The sequence below is a fragment of the Microcaecilia unicolor genome, chromosome 7 (genome assembly GCF_901765095.1).
Source record: "Microcaecilia unicolor chromosome 7, aMicUni1.1, whole genome shotgun sequence".
NCBI lineage: Eukaryota > Metazoa > Chordata > Amphibia > Gymnophiona > Siphonopidae > Microcaecilia > Microcaecilia unicolor.
In genome coordinates this window covers 4261092-4283807 of record NC_044037.1, presented here as the reverse complement: position 1 = coordinate 4283807, position 22716 = coordinate 4261092, and the positions used below count along the sequence as shown (strand labels likewise).

General features: G+C 45.2%; 1 protein-coding gene across 1 annotated transcript in view; it reads left to right on the top strand.

The window, feature by feature from the left end:
* Window positions 1-22716, top strand: part of EDA (ectodysplasin A) — a 318832-nt gene that overhangs the window by 97741 nt on the left and 198375 nt on the right. Inside the window, exon 2 of the mRNA XM_030210396.1 lies at window positions 13177-13276. Coding sequence (XP_030066256.1) covers window positions 13177-13276 — 100 coding nt within the window. The remainder of the gene's footprint in view (window positions 1-13176; window positions 13277-22716) is intronic.

Below are 22716 nucleotides of genomic sequence, written 5' to 3'. Positions count from 1 at the left end.
TGTTATAGGATCTCACAGTTGTCTAGCAGGTTGGGTGTATTTGGTTTTTGGTTTACAACATTGGTAATGATGAAAGGGAATATTTTGTATTGTGAAACAGCCTTAAGGAACTTCCAGAGAACAACTGGGGGTGGTGGGAGAGGTAGTTTTTAATTTTTGTTTTGCTAAATTTTTATTCTGTATAAATTTTCAAAATTTCAACACAAAATAAAATTAAAAAAAACAAGAACAAAAGTATCTTCCCCACCCCCAACTCCTCCCCGGACATCCCTTAATTAATTGTCGTGTATCTCAAGAAAACAAGGAAATTTTGTTCATTGAGGAGCAAACAAAATAGTAGCATAAAATATGACCATCTCTGGGAAAAGGACACTAAAGTCACTAGAAACAAAAAGAGGTTTTAATGAATTCTGTTACAGCAAACAACTTATAATACAACAGTCCAATTTTCATCCTTGTGTGTGAAAAAATAGTTACAAAAGTTCAAACATGTAACTTTTGCTAACTACTTATGGACCCATGACATGAAAAATCAACCATTCTTAACATTTTGTATCTGACAGTCACCTTTTTCCAGGGATGGTCACAAATATGCCAAATCTTACAGGTCTTTATAAGAGATAAACTTATGACTCTACACTCTGCAACTAAATACCTCACCAGTACTAAGATGCATTCAGCAGTCCAGTAGTGAGATGGCTACTATCCTTTTTTTTTTTTTTTTTTTTTGCATTGATTGCCACATGTAGAATTATCTCCTCAGTGGTGAAATGTAATGTGCATTTCTCGGAGGACAAGTAGGCTGCTTGTTCTCACATGTGCATTGGCGTACACAGCAGCCCCAGGAACGGAGATTTTCCTACAAAATCTAAAAAGCTTTGCAACAGCCACCACGCACTGCACATGCGCGGCCGTTCCCACCTCAGTTTTTTCTTTTCCGCGGTGGAGAGTGGCTGCGTGTCGGTCTCTCTCCCTCAGGTCCCAGGAATAATGTAGGCGCCTTCGCGTAGTATTTATCGCTTTCTTTTTGTTTTACATCTTTTTTTCTTTTCCAGTTTAAAAAAAAAATGAAATCCTCTTTTAGTTTTTGTCCCCAGTTAAGTTTCCTTTAGTTTCCGTTGAGGCCTTCTTTGGCCGCGCGTCCGCCTTTTGTGCCCTTGGTAGGCACCATCGAGCCATTTGATTTCGCCACCGCGATTTTTCCACTGATGTCATCGAAGCCTCCCAGTGGCTTCAAGAAGTGTGCTCGGTGCCAGCGGTCTATCTCGGTCACTGACCCGCACTCCTGGCGCATCCAGTGCCTTAGGCCCGACCATCACCCAGACGCTTGCAAGTTGTGTCTGAGTTTGAAAAAACGGACACAGACATCGAGAAGAGCTCTTCGGGACCGTCTTTTCGGAGCTCCGACTGATTCATTGACATCGGTACTGAGGTCGGCAGCGTTGATATCGGCACCGAGGATGGCATCGACATCGGGAACGCAGGTATTGGCTGTCCAAACATCACCTTTAGCTGAGAGTAGTGAGCCGTCAAGTGGGTCTCCACCTGTCTCGAAGGCTCCTGCTGTGCAGGCCCACCGGGACTGATTGATGTCTGACTCGACCCGGAGGAGGCGTGTGGGTTCCACATCCTCCTTGTCGGTACCGAGGAGTACTGGTGATGTGCTTCGAGCGAAGGCGAAGAAGCATCGGCACCAGTCTCCTTCGAGGCACGGTACCGGGAGCTCTGGGGCGTCGAAGGATTCAGCACCCGGAAAGCGTCGGCGCCAGGAGGAGCGCTCACCCTCCATACAAGAGGTGTCAGTGCGTCGATCATCAGACAGCCTGGTACCGCCTCCCAGGCCTCCGCAGATTCTGACATCGACTCCTGTACCAGCCCCACAGCCTTCCTCGACAGCGACTTTGGAGGAGAGCATCCGAGCCATTCTTCCAGGCCTTCTGGAAGGGCTGTTCCGTCAGTCTATCTCGGTACAGGGGGTGCTTGTGCCCTCGGTACCGTCGATGGAAGCGGCAGCTGGCTCCGCGCCTGAGGTGAGGTCCCCAACACCGGTACCGCTTGCAGCATCGGCCTGGGCTGCCACCCTGGTCGACTCCCCGTCGGCGTCGTTGGAGGGGAGCTTCATCGCCGCTGGCATGGGAGTCGACTTCTCGATATCGCCATAGGGGACATGGTTCCTCGGCATCGAGACGGGCCCAGTTTCGGACTGTAGTTCGAGAACTCTTGTCCGATGATACGCGGTGGATGCCTCCTGGGATGAAGGGGAAGATCCGAGATATTTCTCTTCCGAGGAGTCTTATGGTCTTCCTTCTGATCCCACTCCTTCACCTGAGAGGAAGCTTTCTCCGCCGGAGAGTCTCTCCTCATTTGTTCGGGAAATGTCTGTGGACATTCCCTTCCCTGTGGTCACTGAGGATGAGCCCAGGACTGAGATGCTTGAGGTCCTTGACTACCCTTCGCCAACTAAGGAGTCATCCACTGCCCCTCTGCATAATGTCCTTAAGGAGACATTGCTGAGGAATTGGATGAAACCGTTATCTAATCCCACCATCCCCAAGAAAGTGGAGTCCCAGTATCGAATCCATGGAGAATCTGACTTGAGGGGTGAGAGGCTAGGACTTTAGACTCTTTTGGGAGGAAGGCCTACCAGTCCTCTATGCTCGTGTCCAGAATTTAGTCCTGCCAGCTCTACACAAGCATTCACATGCGGAACAATGTTAAGCAACTGGCGGACTTGGTGGACAAGCTCCCTCCGGAGCACACCAGGCCTTTTCAGGAGGTGGTCAGGCAGCTAAAGGCATGTCGTAAATTCCTGTCCAGGGGTGCTTATGACACTTCTGATGTTGCATCCAGATCCGCTGCTCAAGGTATAGTGATGCGCAGACTCTCCTGGCTGCGTGCCTCTGACCTGGATAATCGGACCCAGCAGCGGCTTGCGGATGTTCCTTGCCAGGGGGGATAATATTTTTGGTGAGAAGGTCGAGCAGGTGGTAGAGCAGCTCCACCAGCAGGAAACCATCCTCGACAAACTCTTCCACTGGGCGCCTTCAGTATCTACCTCAACAGGTAGACGTTTTTTCAGGGGAAGGAGGAGTTCTCCCTATGCTTATAACAAGCATAGGTATATTCCACCTTCCCGACAGCCTTCTCAGGCTCAGCCCCAGCGCGCTCGTTTACGTCAACAGCGTGCGCCCAGACAGGCCCCTGCAGCTCCCCAGCAAAAGCAAGGGACGGGCTTTTGACTGGCTCCAGTTGAGCATAGCTGCCATAAAAGTATCCATGCCGGACGATCTGCCGGTTGGGGGGAGGTTATAATTTTTTCACCAAAGGTGCCTCTCATAACCTCCGACTGGTGGGTTCTTCAAATAGTCTGGTTAGGGTACTCCCCAGTGGTGTGCTGGAGCAGGCTCTCACAGGCTCGCAAGAGCTGGTTGTTAAGCTTTTAAGAATTTTGGGAGCCGGTTGTTAAAGTAAGGCCCTCCATGGCTACTTTAACAACTGGCTCCCAAAATGTGGGCTTGGGCCCCCTGCTGAATTCTCTTTTACTTTGCTGGTGGTGATGCTGAGCCCTGCCAGCCAAGTAAATAGACTACTGCTGCTCCCCGCTCCTTGTTTCCAGCTCTTGGGCAGCAGGCTGAGACTTCTCGAGCATGTGAGAGAAGTTCCAGCATGCTGCTCAGAGCAAGACGTTGGGAGCTGCCAGCAAATGTATGCCTAGCGTGCCCGCACGAAGGGCGGGAGGAGAGAGAGGCAAGTGTTGTTCCGCCACCCCTGGCCCTTCCAACTGCAGAGCTGGCTATGTCCGGAGAAAGAGCCTGTTGTTAAAAATTTACCAGCACATCCCTGGTACTCCCTCAATTTGATCTCCAGACCTCCAAATTGTCCACCGGGAACTCAGTCCTTCAGCTTCCAGCACAGGCAGGTACTTGCAGAGGAACTTTCTGCCCTTCTCAGCGCCAATGCGGTCGAGCCCGTACCACCAGGGCAAGAAGGGCTGGGATTCTATTCCAGGTACTTGTGCAAAAGAAAACTGGGGAGGGGGGGATGTGTCCCATCCTAGAACTAAGGGCCCTGAACAAATATGTGGTCCGAGAAAAGTTCAGGATGGTTTCCTTGGGTACCCTTCTTCCCATGATTCAGAAAAACGATTGGCTATGCTCTCTGGACTTAAAGGATGTTTATACACACATCCCGATACTTCCAGCCCACAGGAAGTATCTTTGATTCCGTCTAGGAACACAGCATTTCCAGTATTGTGTGCTACTCTTTGGACTCTCATCTGCGCCCAGGGATTTTACAAAATGCCTGGCAGTAGTCGCAGCGTCACTACGCAGACTGGGAGTGCATGTGTTCCCTTACCTTGGCGATTGGCTGGTGAAGAACACCTCAGAGGCAGGAGCTCTATAGTCCGTTCAGGTGACTATTCGACTCTTGGAGCTACTAGGGTTTGTCATCAATTTACCAAAAGTCCCACCTTCTTCCAGTTCATCAATTAGAATTCATAGGAGCTTGATGGACTCTCAGACAGCTCGAGCCTATCTTCCCGACATGAGGACAGGCAACCTTCTGTCTCTCGTCTCAGCAGATTACAGCTCGGCAGATGGAGACTGCTAGGCCATATGGCCTCCACAGTTCATGTGACGCCCATGGCACACCTTCACATGAGATGTGCTCAGTGGACCCTAGCTTCCCAGTGGTACCAAGCTGCGGGGAACCTAGAGGATGTGATCCAACTGTCCACCGTATTTCACAATTCCCTTCAGTGGTGGACAGTTCGATTCAGTTTGACCTTGGGACGTCCCTTTCAAATTCCTCAGCCTCAAAAAGTGCTGACCACGGATGCATCTCTCCTGGGGTGGGGGGGGGGGGGGTGGGATAATGTAGATGGGCTCCACACTCAGGGAGCTTGGTCCCTCCAAGAATCAGGTCTTCAGATCAATCTCCTGGAGTTGCGAGCAATCTGGAACGCTCTAAAGGCTTTCAGGGATTGGCTGTCCAATCAAATTATTCAAATTCAGACAGACAACCAGGTTGCCATGTATTACATCAACAAGCAGGGGGCACCGGATCTCGCCCCCTGTGTGGGTAAGCCGCCCAGACGTGGCTTTGGGTTCGCCGTCACGGCATGTTTCTCCAAGCCACGTATCTGGCAGGCGTAAACAGTCTGGTCGACAGGCTGAGCAGGATTATGCAACTTCACGAGTGGTCGCTCAACTCGGGCATGGTACGCAAGATCTTCCGAGTGTGGGGCACCCCCTCGGTGGATCTTTTTGCCACGCAGATCAATCACAAGGTCCCTCAGTTCTGTTCCAGACTTCAGGCCCACGACAGACTAGCTTAAGATGACTTTCTCCTGCATTGGGGGGAGGGCCTTCTGTATGTGTATCCTCCTGTACCTCTGGTGGGGAAGACTTTGCTGAAACTCCAGCAAGACCAGGGAACCATGATTCTGATTGCGCCCTTTTGGCCGCATCAGATTTGGTTCCCTCTTCTTCTGTCCTCCGAAGAACTGTGGAGATTGGAGTGTTTTCCAACCCTCATCACTCAGAACGAGGGGGCATTTCTGCATCCCAACCTCCAGTCTCTTGCTCTCACGGCCTGGATGTTGAGAGCGTTGACTTTGCCTCCTTATGTCTTTCTGAGGGTGTCTCCCGAGTGTTGCTTGCTTGCAGGAAAGATTCCATAAAGAGGTGTTATTCTTTCAAATGGAAGAGGTTTGCCATCTGGTGTGACAGCAAGGCCCTAGATCCTCGCTCTTGTCCTACACAGAACCTGCTTGAATACTTTCTACACTTGTCAGAGTCTGGTCTTAAGACCAACTCCGTAAGAGTTCATCAGTGCAATTAGTGCTTTCCATTATCGTGTAGAGGGTAAGCCTACCTCTGGACAGCCTTTAGTTGTTCGCTTCATGAGAGGTTTGCTTTTGTCTAAGCCCCCTGTCAAACCTCCACCAGTGTCATGGGATCTCTACGTCGTCCTCACCCAGCTGATGAAGCCTACTTTTGAGCCACTGGATTCCTGCCATCTGAAGTACTTGACCTGGAAGGTCATTTTCTTGGTGGCTGTTCAGCTCGTAGAGTCAGTGAGCTTCAAGCCTTGGTAGCCCATGCTCTTTATACTAAATTTCATCATAACAGAGTAATCCTCCGTACGCATCCTAAGTTGTTGCCGAAGGTGGTGTCGGAGTTCCAGCTTAACCAGTCAATTCTCTTGCTAACTTTCTTTCCCCGTCCTCATACCCACCCTGCTGAACGTCAGTTGCATACATTGAACTGCAAGAGAGCATTGGCCTTCTATGTGGAGCGGACAAGCCCCTTCAGACAGTCCGCACAAATGTTTGTTTCTTTTAATCCCAACAGAAGAGGAGTTGCTGTCGGGAAACGCACCATTTCCAATTGGCTAGCAGATTGCATTTCATTCACTTATGCCCAGGCGGGGCTGAATCTTGAGGGTCATGTCACGGCTCATAGTGTTAGGGCCATGGCAGCGTCAGTGGCCCACTTGAAGTCATCCACTATTGAAGAGATTTGCAAGGCTGCGACGTGGTCATCGGTCCACACGTTCACATCTCTTGACTGCCTTCAGCACTGAAACAGTACTAATCACTCTCCTAGCCAAATTCAAGCAGGAAATAGCAACAGGCAAAAGCATCCTTCTCCAATTCGACATGTCTAGTGCATTCAACATGGTAATATAATACTAAGTCTACTAGATTACTTTGGGATTGGTGGAAATATACTTAGCTGGATCAGGGGTTTCCTAACCACAAGAACATATCAAGTATAATCAAACTTAAATATATCATCACCGTGGAAAGCAGACTGCGGAGTACCTTAAGGATTACCGCTATCACCGATCCTCTTCAACCTAATGATGACCCCACTAGCCAAGTCATTATCCAACCAAGACTTGAACCCTTTCATCTATGCAGACGATGTCACAATATACATTCCTTATAAACACGAACTGACAGAAATCACCAACGAAATCAAGCTCAACTTGAACATCATGGACTCATGGGCAAATGCATTTCAACTAAAACTCAATGAAGAAAAAACACACTGTCTCATCCTGTCATCCCAGTACAACACGGACAACCCCGCAAGTATCAGCACCCCAGACTACACTCTCCCTATCTCAGACAACCTGAAAATCCTCGGTGTTACATTGGACCGTAACGTAACACTAGAGAGCCAAGTGAAATCCACTATAAAGAAAATGTTTCACTCAATGTGGAAAGTTAAACGTGTGAAACCATTCTTCCCGAGGGAAACATTTTGCAATCTGATACAATCAATGGTACTAAGCCACGTAGACTACTGCAATGGAATTTATGCGGGATGCAAAGAACAAACCTTAAACTTCAGACCGCCCAAAATACAGCAGCTAGACTTATATTTGGAAAAACACGATTTGAAAGCGCAAAACCCCTCCTTGAAAAACTACATTGGCTCCCAATCAAAGAGCGCATTGCCTTCAAAATCTGTACCTTGGTTCACAAAATTATCTATGGTGAAGCCTCGAGATACATGACAGACCTCATTGGCATACCAACCAGAAACACATCCAAATCAACACAAGCTTCAAAGGACTTAAATACAAATCAACTTACGCATCCAGTTTTTCCTATATAAGTACACAACTGTGGAACGCATTACCAAAAACCTTGAAAGCAACATACGACCACCTGAACTTCCAGAAATCACTAAAGACTAACCTGTTTAATAAGGCATACCCTGCAGATCCAATTTAAATGCCGATCTCTGCAACACAACATAAGTACATAATGGACATAACACAACTATACAAGAAAAATAACAAGGGGGTTTTGAAAATAAGAACACTGTGTGAATGAAAATAGGAACACTATAAAAGTGTAAACTTGAAAAGGAGACCTCAGACTTGTGACATATATAGCGATTTTGCTGAAACCTTTTGCTCATCCGAGCGTCACACTTATCAACTATTCCATTGACTGTTCCACATGAACTTTACCATACCACAACATTACTTTGTATTTGTTCACACCGGAGTCTGCGAACACCTCTCCGGTACTGTATAAGCCACATTAAGCCTGCAAATAGGTGGGAAAATGTGGGATACAAATGTAACTACCCAGGTAACACAAAATAGAGGGAATCACACCGCTGAATTATAGGCAATAACAACAAACAGCGGATATCATATAACAATTGTGAAACAATGAGAAAATAACAGAGGAGGAGAGGACGTCAGACAAGAACCACCTTTTCAATCACTTAGATGATATTGGTGTGGTCACAATCATATAATCATAGGTCCTTTACCATCCTCCTCCATCAATCTACATTCGTGTGCTTGTAATCTATCTTAATGCTGGCTATCGCAAACATTATCAAAAAGTGTCAAACCCCACAGCTACTTAGCTTATCGCTGCTCCAACTCGGGGCCACACCATTATCATCTAAGTGATTGAAAAGGTGATTCTTGTCTGAGGTCCTCTCCTCCTCTGTTATTTTCTCATTGTTTCACAATTGTTATATGATATCCGCTGTTTGTTGATTGTTATTGGATACAAATGTAACAAAATAAATACATATGCTATCTTCGTAACTTTTGAGCTTGATTTTAGGTTCTACATTAAGGGGACAGTTGTACAACTGGGTGTTTTCCATTTAGGTGCCCAAGGACATGCAGTAGGAGCCTATTCTATAACAGTAACTGGGTAGCCCCTTGTATTTATGTGCTATGTAAGGTAGGTGTGCCATTATAGAATAATGCTTAAGCATCCTGGTGGCACTTCACTGATAAGTATGCACTTACATATATGGGTGATGTCATCTAAGGGAGCTACGGTGCATAGACTTTCCATTAACTTTTTTAGAAGGCTTTAGAAGACAGTATTGTGCTTGAATGCATGCCTTCCCACTCCCTGCTGCCTCGCAGGAAGACTTGGACATCATCCGTGGAGCATCCTGTCACACCAGCCCCATTTGGACAAGGATCAGCCTTCAGATTTGGCCCCAATACCTTTTGTGGACCTGACCATTCCAACTGAGCCCCCACCTTTATCGGTGCCTGTCTCTGAGAAGCTGGGGTGCCTTCTTGTCCAAGGCAATTCTGAGGCATTGAGGGCATCAACATTGGGCACAATGTTGGTCCAGCCCATCCTGGTGGAAATGCATGCTTTCCCCGTTGGTCATGCATAGATACTGTTGCCTGAAAGGACATCATGATCTGTGGGAGAGAGGGCTTCCTCAAGGTCCAGATCCCCTGTTGTTCCTTAGCACTCTCATCCGGATCCGTGCCATGGGTCTAGTTATCCAAGGTGAGTGCAGACCCAGACAGAGGATGACTACTACCCTGAGTCTGATACAGACTAGAGCTTGAATTCTGAGGAAGAGCCCCAGATTCTCTTGGAAGGGGAATCTTTGTACGTTCCTTTAGATTCCACTCCACCCCCACCTCAGTGAAAAGAGTCTTCCCCTGAGCAGCTCTTCTTTACCAGTTTTGTTAGGGGGATAGCTCAGACTATCCCATTTAAGTTGAAGGTGGCCAGTGCTACATTATTATGGCTGCAGCATAGTCACATTCATTATCAATATGTGATTAAACCAAAAATATTGCCAAATTTTACTCACTAATTTCAACTTTAAGATGTTTTTCCCTGCACCTCTGAGATACTGAATCACATGCTATGAGTTTGGTGCTGTGTAAGTGGATTAGAAAATACCTATACTTTGTCTTCGTTACCGTTTACAGAGCACAGACCATAGAAATGTGCCTGACACTGGCCTTTTTCCCCAAGTACTGGAGTTGCCATTGAAGCTCATTCCAGGCCAGTCCCAATCCAAGAGACAGACTGTAGATGTCTGCATGATGCTGGCCTTCCTTCACAACTACACCATCTAAGCGCACCACACCTGCCCATCATAAAGCATCAACAGCCATGAAGTCATTTTAAGTTTTATTTATTTATTACATTTGTACCCTGCGCTTTCCCACTCATCGCAAGCTCAATGTGGCTTACATAGTAACAAGTACATAAGTAATACCACATTGGGAAAAGACCAAGGGTCCATCGAGCCCAGCATCCTGTCCAAGACAGCGGCCAATCCAGGCCAAGGGCACCTGGCAAGCTTCCCGACACCTGGCAAGAGAATACAATCAATAGTAACAGAATCAACAAAGGGGTATGTGATAGGACAAATGAACAAGGAGTAAATGGGATAGAAGAGGTATGAGAAAAAGGATAGGGATAGGTAAGGCGGTGTAGCGATTAAAGAGAAGATGGGAAGAGTATGGAGGGTAAGAAGGTTAGTAGGCGATGTTTCTGAGTCATTGTAGATAGTGGTTATTTGAACAGGTAGATAGATGATTTGGTTATGTTTGTTTATGATAGGTCAAGTCTTGGGTAAACCTGTTTGAATAGATGGGTTTTTGTTTGTTTCCTAAAGGGAAGATTTTCATTGACCGAATGTATCTAGGTAGAGCATTCCAGAGTTGGGATCCCAGGAAGGAGAAGTTAGATGCATGGTAGGTTTTGTACTTTAGTCTTTTGCAGTTGGGAAGGTGAAGGTTAAGGTATGATTGTGAAGATGTTGACATCTTTCTGTATGGAAGGTTTATTAGATTGACCATGTAACTTGGTGTCACTCCATGGATCATCTTGTGGATTAGTGTGATGGCCTTAAAGTTGACTCGTTCTCTAATAGGGAGCCAATGAAGTTTCATATGGAGGGGTGTTGCACTTTCGAATCTAGGCTTCCCATAAATAAGTTTAGCTGCCGTGTTCTGGGCAGTTTGAAGTTTTTTCATGATTTGGGCTTTACATCCAATGAAGATACTATTACAGTAATCAGCGTGGGTAAGTACCATGGATTGTACCAAGCTGCGGAAGGTATTCAGGGGGAGATAAGGTTTCACACGTTTCAACATCCACATCATATTGAACATTTTCTTCGTGATGGATGTTGCATGGTCTTCAAGGGATAAGTGTTTATCCAATGTAACTCCAAGGACTTTCATATTATTGGATATAGGAATTGTGACATCAGGAGTGGTGAGAGTTGTTGGATGGCATGTGAAATATTGGGAAGAGAGGATTAGGCATTGAGTTTTGTCTTAGTTCAATTTCATTTTGAAAGCATTGGCCCAAGAAGTTAGGATATTCATACCATTGGTTATTTTGTCGGAAATTTCTGCCAGGTTAGATTTGAAGGGAATGTATATGGTGACATCGTCAGCATAGACGACGGGGTTGAGACCATGTTTGGAAAGGGATTTAGCCAGAGGAATCATCATAAGGTTGAATAGAATTGGGGATAAAGGAGAACTTTGAGGCACACCACAATCTGATGACCAGGGAGATGATATTGCAGTAGATGACTTGACTTGATAGGATCTAGAGGTAATAAAGCCTTTAATCCATTTTATAACATTGCCACCAATTCCCAACTTATCCAGAAGTCTTGTAAGAATACAATGATCAACCATGTCAAATGCTCCAGACATGTCAAACTGTAAAAGGAATACGTTATTTCCGAATGATATTTCTTGTTTAAATTTGGATATTAAAGTAAGCTTTACCGTCTCCGTACTGTGGGTAGGACAGAAACCCGATTGAGATTCATGGAGGATGGAGAATTTTTGTATATACTCATTGACTTGAAAGGTCACTCTATTTTCCATCAATTTAGTTAATAGGGGAATGGAGGCCACATGCTTTGGTTCTTTGCTCAATCTTTTGAGTTTTTCCCATGCATTTCTTTTTTAATTTTGTCACTGTTTTTGTCCCCACCACCTCTACAAGGAGGGCATTCCATGCATCCACCACCCTCTCCATAACAAAACAAAAAAAAGAATTTTCCTGATATTACTCCTAAATCTAGCACCCTGAAACCTCAAGTCATGGCCTCTAGTTCTAATACTTCCCTATCTCTGGAAAAGATGTATTTGTATATTAATACCTTTCAAGTATTTAAGCATCTGTATCATATCTCCTCTATCCCTTCTTTCCTGTAGGGCATACTTAATAAGGTCTTCAAGTATCTGTTCATATGTCTTTTGGCACAAACTCCATATTGTTTTTATTGCCTTCTTGTAGACACAGAGACAAGATGCTGAGTTTGATAGATATTTGGTCGGATACAGTATCACACCTCTTATGTTCTTATGCTTGCTGAGATGTATGTAGTTTATATCCCTTCATGCTGAAGGATTCTCCTGTGTTTAAGCAGTCACCAGATGTTTATGTGTTGATGAAAGCCCATATGGCACACAGCTGTCTGACTATTCTTTGTATGATGTTTGAGAGATTTCATTATTTTGTCTCATTAACAAATCTATACAGTATATGGGTAAAATGGCTGATATAGGTGTTTATGTGCAGGCACATGAACATCCGTTGCTAACTCACAGTATTTAGATGTGTATGTGCTTGCACATGAACATCTATGTATCTCTTTTCCATCCATATTTTGGACTTTTGTTCCCCTAAAACGGATTTTCCTGCTGCATGTAACTGACACATAAATGTCCATTTCATTGTGTATTTTCAAACACGCTCTACATTAGCAGTTTCTGTTCTATAATACTAGCAGAACTTGAGATGCCCCAAGTTGGGGGGCTATCTTGCAATTTGTAAAATGCTGTGCCATGCTGTCTAAATCAAAATCACTCAGAAAAGATGTCAGAAGTTAACATTGTGTGTTCTGCTGGAGCAGTCAGGGGTTCACACTCACAGTATAGTCCAGTCCCTTGACACTTCATCTGAAAGACCTCCCACACGTGTGTTCTTGGAGTCTGGGCTGTTATATTTACTGAAGTGCAGGTGTAGATGTTTGCTTAACATGCCTTACAAGAGTCTTACTTTAAATTAAAGTTCTGGTTACCTTAAAGTCTAAAATAGGTCTAGTTTTCAGGATAACGGGAATATGCAAATTAACTGAGCTTCTAGACTTAAGTGTATGTAGCAATATCTGGTAAATAGTAATTGTGGATATTCTGAAAATCATAGGTATTTGGAGGAGGATGGAAGCTGACCATCTTTGATCTGTTTTCACATGGTTCTTCTCTGATCCATGACGTCTTTCTGTATAAGTACTTCATATAGATGCAGTGATGATGGTAACCACTACTGTTATGTAGCACAATTAGCATCTTGCCAATCAAGACTCAGTTTTTACTCTTGCTTTGCAGCTGGCCTTGCTGAATCTGTTCAGCTCTGAAGAAAATCTTCATCTTGAAGAAAGGCGTGTACGACGAACCAAAAGGAGCAAAAGCAGCGACGTGTCAGAGAGTAAGTCTGTATCTTTACCTAGAATTGCTACAAGCAGGGAGGTTTGTGTCTTGCTTGTCTGTTTAAATCATTATTTGTGCCAAGAATTTTCAAAACCAAGTTTGTTTCCCTCTTTTTTTTTTTTTCCTCTATAAGTAAGCATTTATCATTTTTATTATTCTAAATGTCTGTTTCTTGTTACAAATGACCATATAACCAGGGCCAATATCCTCTGGCCAAAGTGGTTTTCCTACCACACAACCACTCTTGCCTCCCCTCCTCCTGCCAGGTGCTCAGGCTTGTGATGATTTGTGATGTCCTACCACTGTAGGCAAGAAAGACATCAGGTCAAAGTAGTAGTTGGATGGTATAAGGAAACTGATGGTAGCCTCTCAAAAGAGCCAGAGAGAAACTGATGGAATATGAAGAATTAGGACTGACAGTAATGAGTAGTGTGGGATGAAGGAAAGTAGTTGCAAAGAAATGGGAAATCGTGTGGTCCAAAGGACACTTGAAGGAAATCACCATGGATTCCATAGCAGGTGATAAGAAAGAGTCTGTAGTGAGAGATAACAGATGAAAGGAAGTAGGGGGTGGAAAAGGGGAAGAAAGCAAGGAAAAGTATTTTTAAAAATAGTTTCAATGTTTGCAAGGATAGAGAAAAAAAAAACCTTTAAAAACATTTTAAACTTCAAAGCTTTAGCATAAAACAGACTTGTATACGTTAATGCACACCAGTCTGCATGTTCTCTGTATTGATTTCCTTCAGTCTGCAGCCCTAGTAGCATTCTGCTATGGAACTTTAAACCAATCGACCCGGTTCTTAGAGAACTTGTGCACTCCTCCCTTTTTGGTTATTGTTATCTATGTAGTTTCCTAAGCATTGCCATACTGGGACAGACCGAAGGTCCATCAAGCCCAGCATCCTGTTTCCAACAGTGGCCAACCCAGGTCACAAGTACCTGGCAAGATCTCAAAAGAGTACAATATATTTTATGTTGCTTATTCCAGAAATAAGCAGTGGATTTTCCCCAAGTCCATTTTAATAATGGCTTATGGACTTTTCTTTTTGGAAGTTATCCAAACCTTTACTAAACCCCGCTAAGCTAACTTGCTTTTACTACATTCTCTGGCAACAAATTCCAGAGTTTAATTACACATTAAGTGAAAAAATATTTTCTACGATTCGTTTTAAATTTACTATTTTGTAGCTTCATTGCGTGCCCCCTAGTCATAGTATTTTTGGAAAGAATAAACAGTTCATGTCTACCTGTTCCACTCCACTCATTATTTTATAGACCTCTATCATATCTCCCCTCAGCCGTCTTTTCTCCAAGCTTGAAGAGCCCTAGCCGCTTCAGCCTTTCCTCATGGGGAAGTCGTCCCATCCCCTTTATCATATTCGTTGTCCTTCTCTGTACCTTTTCTAATTCCACTATATCTTTTTTGAGATGTGGTGACCAGAATGGAACACAATATTCGAGGTTTAGTCGCACCATGGAGCGATACCATAGGCGTAACATCCTCATTTTTGTTTTCCATTCCTTTCCTAATAATACCTACCATTCTATTTGCTTTCTTAGCACCAGGCCCTTGCTTTTGATTCTTTTGTTTCACAAGTCAGAGCACTGAGCTGTTCTCAGTTTTGATATTGCAGGATGTGAAAGAAACAGAACATTAAAGTGGCCAGCTGTTGAAAATCAGTTGCACTCTTGGATGTATAAACCAGGTCATTGCTGGTTCAGCTGTGTTATTCCAGTTCTTTTCAGGGCAAAAGGTCCTTCTTTTTCATTAGCCTTGTAAGAATAGCATAAAATATTTCTCAATCATTTTGAACAAAAGAGAAAAAAAAAAGAAGACGAAAACAAACAAATTTTATGCTTGCTGAACTTTTTTTTTTTTTTTCTGCTAGACCATGACTTGGAGAACATACTACTATAACTATTCCAGCAGCTCTAAATCTCCTTTGTCTCTGTAAAGATCTAGATCAGTCTTTAGGCTGTTATACTAATGATCCTAGTGCAATAAAGCATGGCTAGATGCAATAGCACTTATTTTAGCTTCACAAGGTATGTGAACTTAATCAGAAAGCCCAAGTGTCATAGATCATCCAGGAGATTCTTGTGCTGCCTGAGCTTCCTGCTGTATCTGTCAGGTCTTTCAGAGCAGCAGTTAATTGTTGAAGTGCAGTGCCAACAAGAATTAGAAGCCAGGCCCGCCAAAAGACTTAGCCGAGCCCTTGGGCAATACCAGACCGCAGCAAGTTGCCCCCCCCCCCCCCACACACACACACAAACACACACTTGCACCGCCGCTCCTGTCCATCCCCTTACCTTTCTGTCATTGCTTCTGGGGGGGGGGGGGGGGGGGTGTGGAGGAGACCCAGACCTGGCGCCAGCAAGCCACTTCCTACCTGCCTGCCCCCACAGTCTGTCCTCTCCTGCTCCTATCCGTGCCAGGAGTCAGGACCCGGATGATTGCGATATTGCACTAATGCAATCATCCGGGCCCTGGGTGCCATGCAGGAGCAAGGGAGGACGGACCCAGAAGCAGGCAGTAGGAAGAAACTTGCCGGGCCCCCTTGGAGGCCGAGCCTGGGGAATTTTGCCCCCCATGCCCCCCCCCCCCCCCCCCCCCCAGTGTCCCTGGCAGAAGCACAAAGGAGTAGGAAAATGTTTCAGTGCTCAATTAAATTGTAGGATTTGTTGCTAGAGGATGTGGTCCAGGCTCTGTGGTGCGATGGCATCTCGAATACTGTGTGCAGTTCTGGTGCATCTCAAAAAGATATAGTGGAATGAGAAAAGGCTAAAGTGGCTAGAGCTCTTCAGCTTGGAAAAGACGGGGGGGGGGGGGGGGAGAGATATGATAGAGGTCTATATAATACTGAGTGGAGTGCAACGGGTAGACGTGAATCTCTTGTTTATTCTTTCCAAAAACAAAAGGACTAGAGGGCACGCAAAGAAGCTATTGAGTAGTAAATTTAAAACAATCCGGAAAATTAGTTCTTCATTCAACGTGTAACTAAACTCAGATTCATTGCCAGAGAATGTGGTAAAAGCAGTTAACTTAACAGAGTTTAAAAAAGATATGGCTAAGTTCCTAAAAGAAAAGTCCATAAGCCATTATTAAATGGACTTGGGGAAAATCCACTGGATAAGCAGCATAAAATCTGTTTTACTGTTCTGGGATCTTGCCAGGTATTTGTGACCTGCATTGACCACTGTTGTAACTGGATATTGGGTTTGATGGGCCTTTGGTCTGTCCCAGTATGGTAACTTATGTTCTTACTGGACTTAAAAGCAGTTTGCCTCAGAGAGGCAAAAAACAAAACCCAAAGTCCTCATTTTAGAAAACAGCTGGAAAAAAAAATCAAGCAAACAAGGCAGTATAGTAAGAAACAAATCTTTAATAATGTATAGTTCATTTGCTGGTGCAAGTCACCTGCCGCAGTGTTTTAGCTTGCGCCTGCTTCAGGTGCATATGATACTACAATACAAATCACACAAGAAATAACTAAAAAAAAATACATCAAAAATGACATACTGCATACCCATACCCTGTTAGATATACTCTTGCATAGTAACATAGTAACATAGTAGATGACGGCAGAAAAAGACCTGCACGGTCCATCCAGTCTGCCCAACAAGACAACTCATGTGTGCTAATTTTTGTGTATACCCTACTTTGATTTGTACCGATGCTCTTCAGGGCACAGACCGTATAAGTCTGCCCAGCACTGTCCCCGCCTCCCAACCACCAGCCCCGAGCTCTCATTTATAAGGAATGGAGTGCACACCCAACACTCTGCAAAACAGTCTCTTCAGCAGATTTTGGAGAATACCTGGGAAGCTCTGTGTTCCAGACCACCAAAGATGACAACAAACCTGCCTTTTCCATAGAAGATAAAGAGTTCCTAAACATCATGAATAAAGAGTTCAGTAAAGGTAAGTCGAACAGCTGGGTGGTACCCCTCCCATTCCGTAAGCCCAGGCCTAGACTCCCAAACAACAGAAATCACGCCCTCTCTCAGCTCGCCTCATTCATTGCAGAAAACCTTGAAGAGGAAGCAAGAGATGAGACATTTTGTGGCCTTCATGCAGGACATGCTCACCAGTGGTCATGCAGAGCTCGCCATATCTCTGAGGGAGAAAGAAGAGTGCTGGTACCTACCCACCTTCAGGATATACCACCCATATAAACCAGAGCAGATCTGAATCATATTTGATTCCAGCACCCAGTTTCAAGGGACCTCGCTGAATAACGTGCTGCTCATTGGCCTGACTTACCAACAGTCTACTGGGGATCTTAATCTGTTTCAGAAAAGAGCCTATTGCCATAACAGCAGACATTCAGCAAATGTTCTACTACTTTGTTGTTGACAAAGACTTTGTTGTCCACTACTCAAGGTTCCTGTGGCTCCGCAATGACATTAGTGGAGATGTCGTTAAATACAGGATGCGAGTCCATTGTCTTTGGGAACAGCCCATCACCCACGGACTCCGACAAAGAAGAGAAGGAACACGTTACTGACACCAGGCAGTTTGTAGAAAGAGACTTCTATGTGGACGATGGGTTGAAATCCCTGCCCACCGAAACCGAAGCCACTGACTTGCTGAAAAGAACGCAGATGATGTTAGCAGAAGTCAGTTTGAGGCTTCACAAAATCGAGTCCAACAGCGCCAATGTGATGAAAGCGTTCCCATTAGTAGACCACACTAAAGACTTGAAGGACCTAGATTTGGGAGTGGACACACCTCCGCAACAGTGCAGCCTTGGCCTAAGTTGGGATCTGAAGAGGGACACCTTCACCTTCTGAGTCTCTACCCAGGAGAAACCGTACACCTGATGAGACATCTTGTCTACAGTGAATGGATTTATGGCACTGGTCACCAATCAAGGAAGATCCTTACTGCGGAAAACTCTCATCAAGCTCAAATGAATGGGAAGCCCCTTTGCATCAAAAGAGGCAAGAATGGAAAACATGGAGAAACTCCTTAAAGGCACTTGAAGAACTCCATGTTCCACACACATATGCCTCCATGTCTCTCATGAACATCTGCCACAAAGAGATTTGTGTCTTCTCTGATGCCTCCGAGGAGGCCATAGCCATAGGGCTCTACCTGAAAATCACAGATGCCCATGGAATGCCTTTGTGGGTTTCATCTTTGGCAAGGCCAAACTAGCTCCACAGCCCAATCACACTATTCCACACCTACAACAGTGTGGAGCAGTACTGGCAGTGGAAGTAGCAGAACTGATCGTGAGATAGATATCCAACCAGACTTAGTCAAGTTCTACACAGACAGCAAGGTGGTGCTGGGCAACATATACAACCAGAGTAGAAGGTTCTATGTATATGCAAGCAACCAAGTAGAACTATCAGGAAATCCACCAGACCTGATCAATGGCACTACACGCCGGCTGATCAGAACCCAGCGGACAACGCCACAAAAGCTGTCTCACCAACTCACTTACAGCAGACAATTTGGCTAACAGGGCCAGATTTCCTCACGAAACCAACAAGCGCTTCGCCAACTACTGCAAACTCCTTTGAGCTGGTGAATCCAGAAAATGATGCAGAGATTTCACCTGGCGGTGACAGTTCTTACTACAAATATCTCAACCAATATTAACCTGAGTGCACACCATTTTAACCAATTTTCAAGATGGATGATGCTCAGAAGAGCCATAACAAACCTCAGCCACATCAGATGCTCATTCCAAGAGAATCCCGAAGGAAGAGTGAGCACATGCCACCACTGGGAACTTTGCACCAAGCCCTTGGCAGTAGAAGAACTCTTTCAAGCAGAGAAGGTTAGCTTGCGTTATGTGCAGCAAGAAACATATGCCACAGAGCTCCAGTGCATTAACAAATGAAAGAACAGGGGGGTCACATGATGCAGAGCAGCTGAGCGGACGCCTCGAGACCCGGCTCCGCTCTTGACTCCCCTTATATTGATTAATTCGCCCGCTAAATCTCATAAAATAGCGCTTATACTTACTCATAAGTGTTGGAGGTTAAACGCGCTTTGTTCCAGCAAAAGCGAGCGTGAAACATCGGAAGCGGGAGCGTGGTATGCCCGCGAAGAGTCAAAGGCCCAGGAAGACGTGAGTGCAGGTCGCAAGTGTTAAAATGGCGACAATGTCAGAAACCGCGGGGGCGGCAAATCAGCCAACAGAAGTGCTTCAGGAACTTGTTCAGCAGGTCACCTCTATATTAGAAGATAAACTGTCTAAATTTCAAACAGCGGTAGAACAAATTAGAGAAGCGGTGGAACGCCAAAGCGCCAGAATCCAGCAAGTTCAGGAGAGAATTTCCCGGCAGGAAGACAGAGCAGAGACAGCGGACATGGGGATTGCAGCCCTAGAGCTCCAGTGTGGAAAGTTATTACAGCAGAGACGATTTAGAGAATCGGAGCCGTAGAAACAATATGAGAATAATTGGTTTGGAGCAATGGCTGCCGGAGCAGCTGGGGATGCAGGGACCCGGGAACGAGCTGAAGGTTGAAAGAGTCCATAGGATTGGGGTGTTGAGAGAAGGAGATGGACGCTCATGCCCGGTGATTGCAAAGATACTAAACTACGCTGATAAGGAGAGGTTACTGCAGGCATTCAGGAAGCGGAAAGCGCTAGAATATGATGGAAAAAAAGTTTTGCTCTTTCAAGATTATTCTGCGATTGTGTTCGAGCAGCGCAGAAAGATGGGGCAACATTGCAAAAGATTGTTTGAGAAAGGGGTGCGATTTGCTATGCTCTTCCCGGCAAAAGTACGGATCTTGCAGGATAACAAGGTACTTTTTTTCACTGATCCTAAAGAATTAGGTTCCTTTGTGGAACGGTTATAGTCTGGGCCAGCAAAGAAATGAATGCTATACAACTGGATCGGGACAATTTGTCTGGTTGTGGGGTATGGAGAGGAGGAGGAGAAATAAGGGCGTTTTGAGCGGAGGACATGTGGACCTTAGTTGCCATACCGAGATGGCTTTGAAACTTGTGGAGGGAAGTATCACTGTACCAGGCAGGCACCAACGGGACAAAGGAATTTGAGCAGATTGGATTACAAATAGAGCTTTACAGCAGCCCTGTTATTTGCGGAGGATGGTGTATGTTAGAGGATCTGGATGCTGGAAAGCACTGCGGAGGGGCAGTGGAGGCGGGGCTGGAACCTGACGCACAGGAGTTCATCTGCTTTGCAAGTGGATTGATTTAGACATGTACAAAAGTCGAATTGCTTTCTCTCTTTCCACTTGCCTGTGTGACCTTTATGGGATCCTTTTCCTTTTCTTCTCCTTTTTGAACGTTTGCAAGGTTTAACAGTTTAGTTAGGTTGTTGGAACATTTTTGGGTTGAGGGGGAGGAAGTGAGTAGAAGACAGGTAGGGAACTGATTGCTAGGAGAAATGTTTAGTGATGTAGGGGAGTCGGGTGGGGGTACGGGGTTATAGAGTTGGTAGTGAAGGGGGTATGTGTGTGGTTGGGGTTGTGTGTGTTTGGAATTCAGTGTGGAGTGTGTGATGTGGGGAAGGTGGTAGACATGAGGGGAGATGGTCTACTCAGGAGGGGGGGTGGGGAATGGGGGGGGGGTGGAGAGTCTATTCGCTATACTGTTAATGAAGACCATAATAGATTGGTGGAGAGAGGGCAAAAACGCCTGGGGGGCTCAGCTGGGAGGTCCCTTAGGGGTGGTCACAAAAGGGCTTTGTTTCTTCAGCAAATATTCATTAGATTTGTTTCTAAATGGCTAATCTCAAAATTGTTTCCCTGAACGTTGACGGCGTACACTCACCAGTAAAGAGATCTAGGATCCTGCAGGCACTAAGAAAACAGCACACTGATATTGCAATGCTTCAAGAAACACACTTAGGGAATGCCGAACATGCTAAACCTAAACGAGAGTGGGTGGGAGACATTTTCTTCGCTTCGTACAATAGTAGGCAGAGGGGGGTAGCAATATTAATCAGGAAGAATTTGGCCTTTGAAATGCATAGGCTATACCAAGATCCGGAGGGCCGCTATGTCATAGTTGCGGGTCTACTGCAGGGGAACAAGGTGACACTATGCAGTTTATACGCACCTAATATATATACGCATACATTTTTTGCTACACTAGCTGCTAAACTTTTAGCTTTTGATGAATACCCACTCATACTGGGAGGAGATTTTAATATTACCAGCGATCCGCTTATAGATTGTAAGCCCCCAAAGAAAGCAAGCAGGGATTATGAAGGGAAGGGCGTGAACTATCTAGTTCAAAGGTGGCCAAGGATGGGGCAAGACGTAGGGGCTCAGGAAACGCCCTTCTGCATTTCCTCACAGCTGTATCCGGGGCGACTCCAGTTCCACCCCGAGCTTCCCAGGGCCCTCGCTCCAAGTGCACAGAGTTTCCAGGTGCTTTTTGGCTAGGACCAGGCGACCCTCAGGGGGAGGAATGCTGGCTTCAGCCTAACCCCTGGTAAGCCTTTCCTCAGCTGAGAGGTGCCCAGCTCTACCACCGGCTGCCTTTCAGGTGCTGTGGAGGACCTGCAGCTCATCTGCATATCCTTACAGCCTTCTCCAGGGTGACACCCAGGTCCACTACGACCCACTCAGGGCCTCTGCTCTAGGTGCAAATTAATATGTAGAAAACTAAACAAAGAATTTATATAATTTGATCAAGTATTTGTGACTTAATTGTACAAGATAGATAGCAACTGCATAATCTGCAAAATTTCAGCCTCAAGTATGGACTAATTAGGTCTTTAAAAAATGAGAAACTTCAGTCAGTTTTTAAAAATACCTTTTTCAGCAGAACTCATTTGAAAAACTGAAAATATCTGTATCTCTGATAGCCCGAAATTGTGAAAAAAAATGCATAATCCCTTTCTAGTGACCCTATAGTAAACAAAATTTGCAAAAATGAAAGTTGACCAAATTTACTTATCCAAACTTTGTAGCCTTTCTCTGTTGTTTACCTCATTTTTGGTACCTTTTCACTCAGCAGGTTATATTTCTATATTAAAAATTTTAAAGCGGTAAGATATATTAACTAAAGCAAAATCAAATATCTTAAGTGGGGGGGGGGGGGGGGGGGGAGGGGAGGGGGGTGCAGGATGCTGCCAGAGAGGAACCGCTGAACTGGAGCTCTTGTGCCAAATCCCATTTTTTCCTATAACAAATACCTTGGATTTCCTTTTTGCTATGCCAAAAACCAGGGGCAATCAATAGCTCTTTCCCATAGAATCTACTGTAGTTCCAGGCAGATCTGGGAAGGAAACCTTGCTAGTCAGTAGTGACTAGAGCATAATATACACCCCCCCCCCCCCCCCCCCCACATACACACACACACACACGTGCACACTCTCTTAAGGTGGAGATCACTTTAAGCCCAGAGGAGAGGATTCCTCCTTCAATGCCAGCATTGGGGAGCTGTATGCATGAGGATACCTTGACTCTATCCCTCTGCCTGTCGGCGTACCTCAGGGT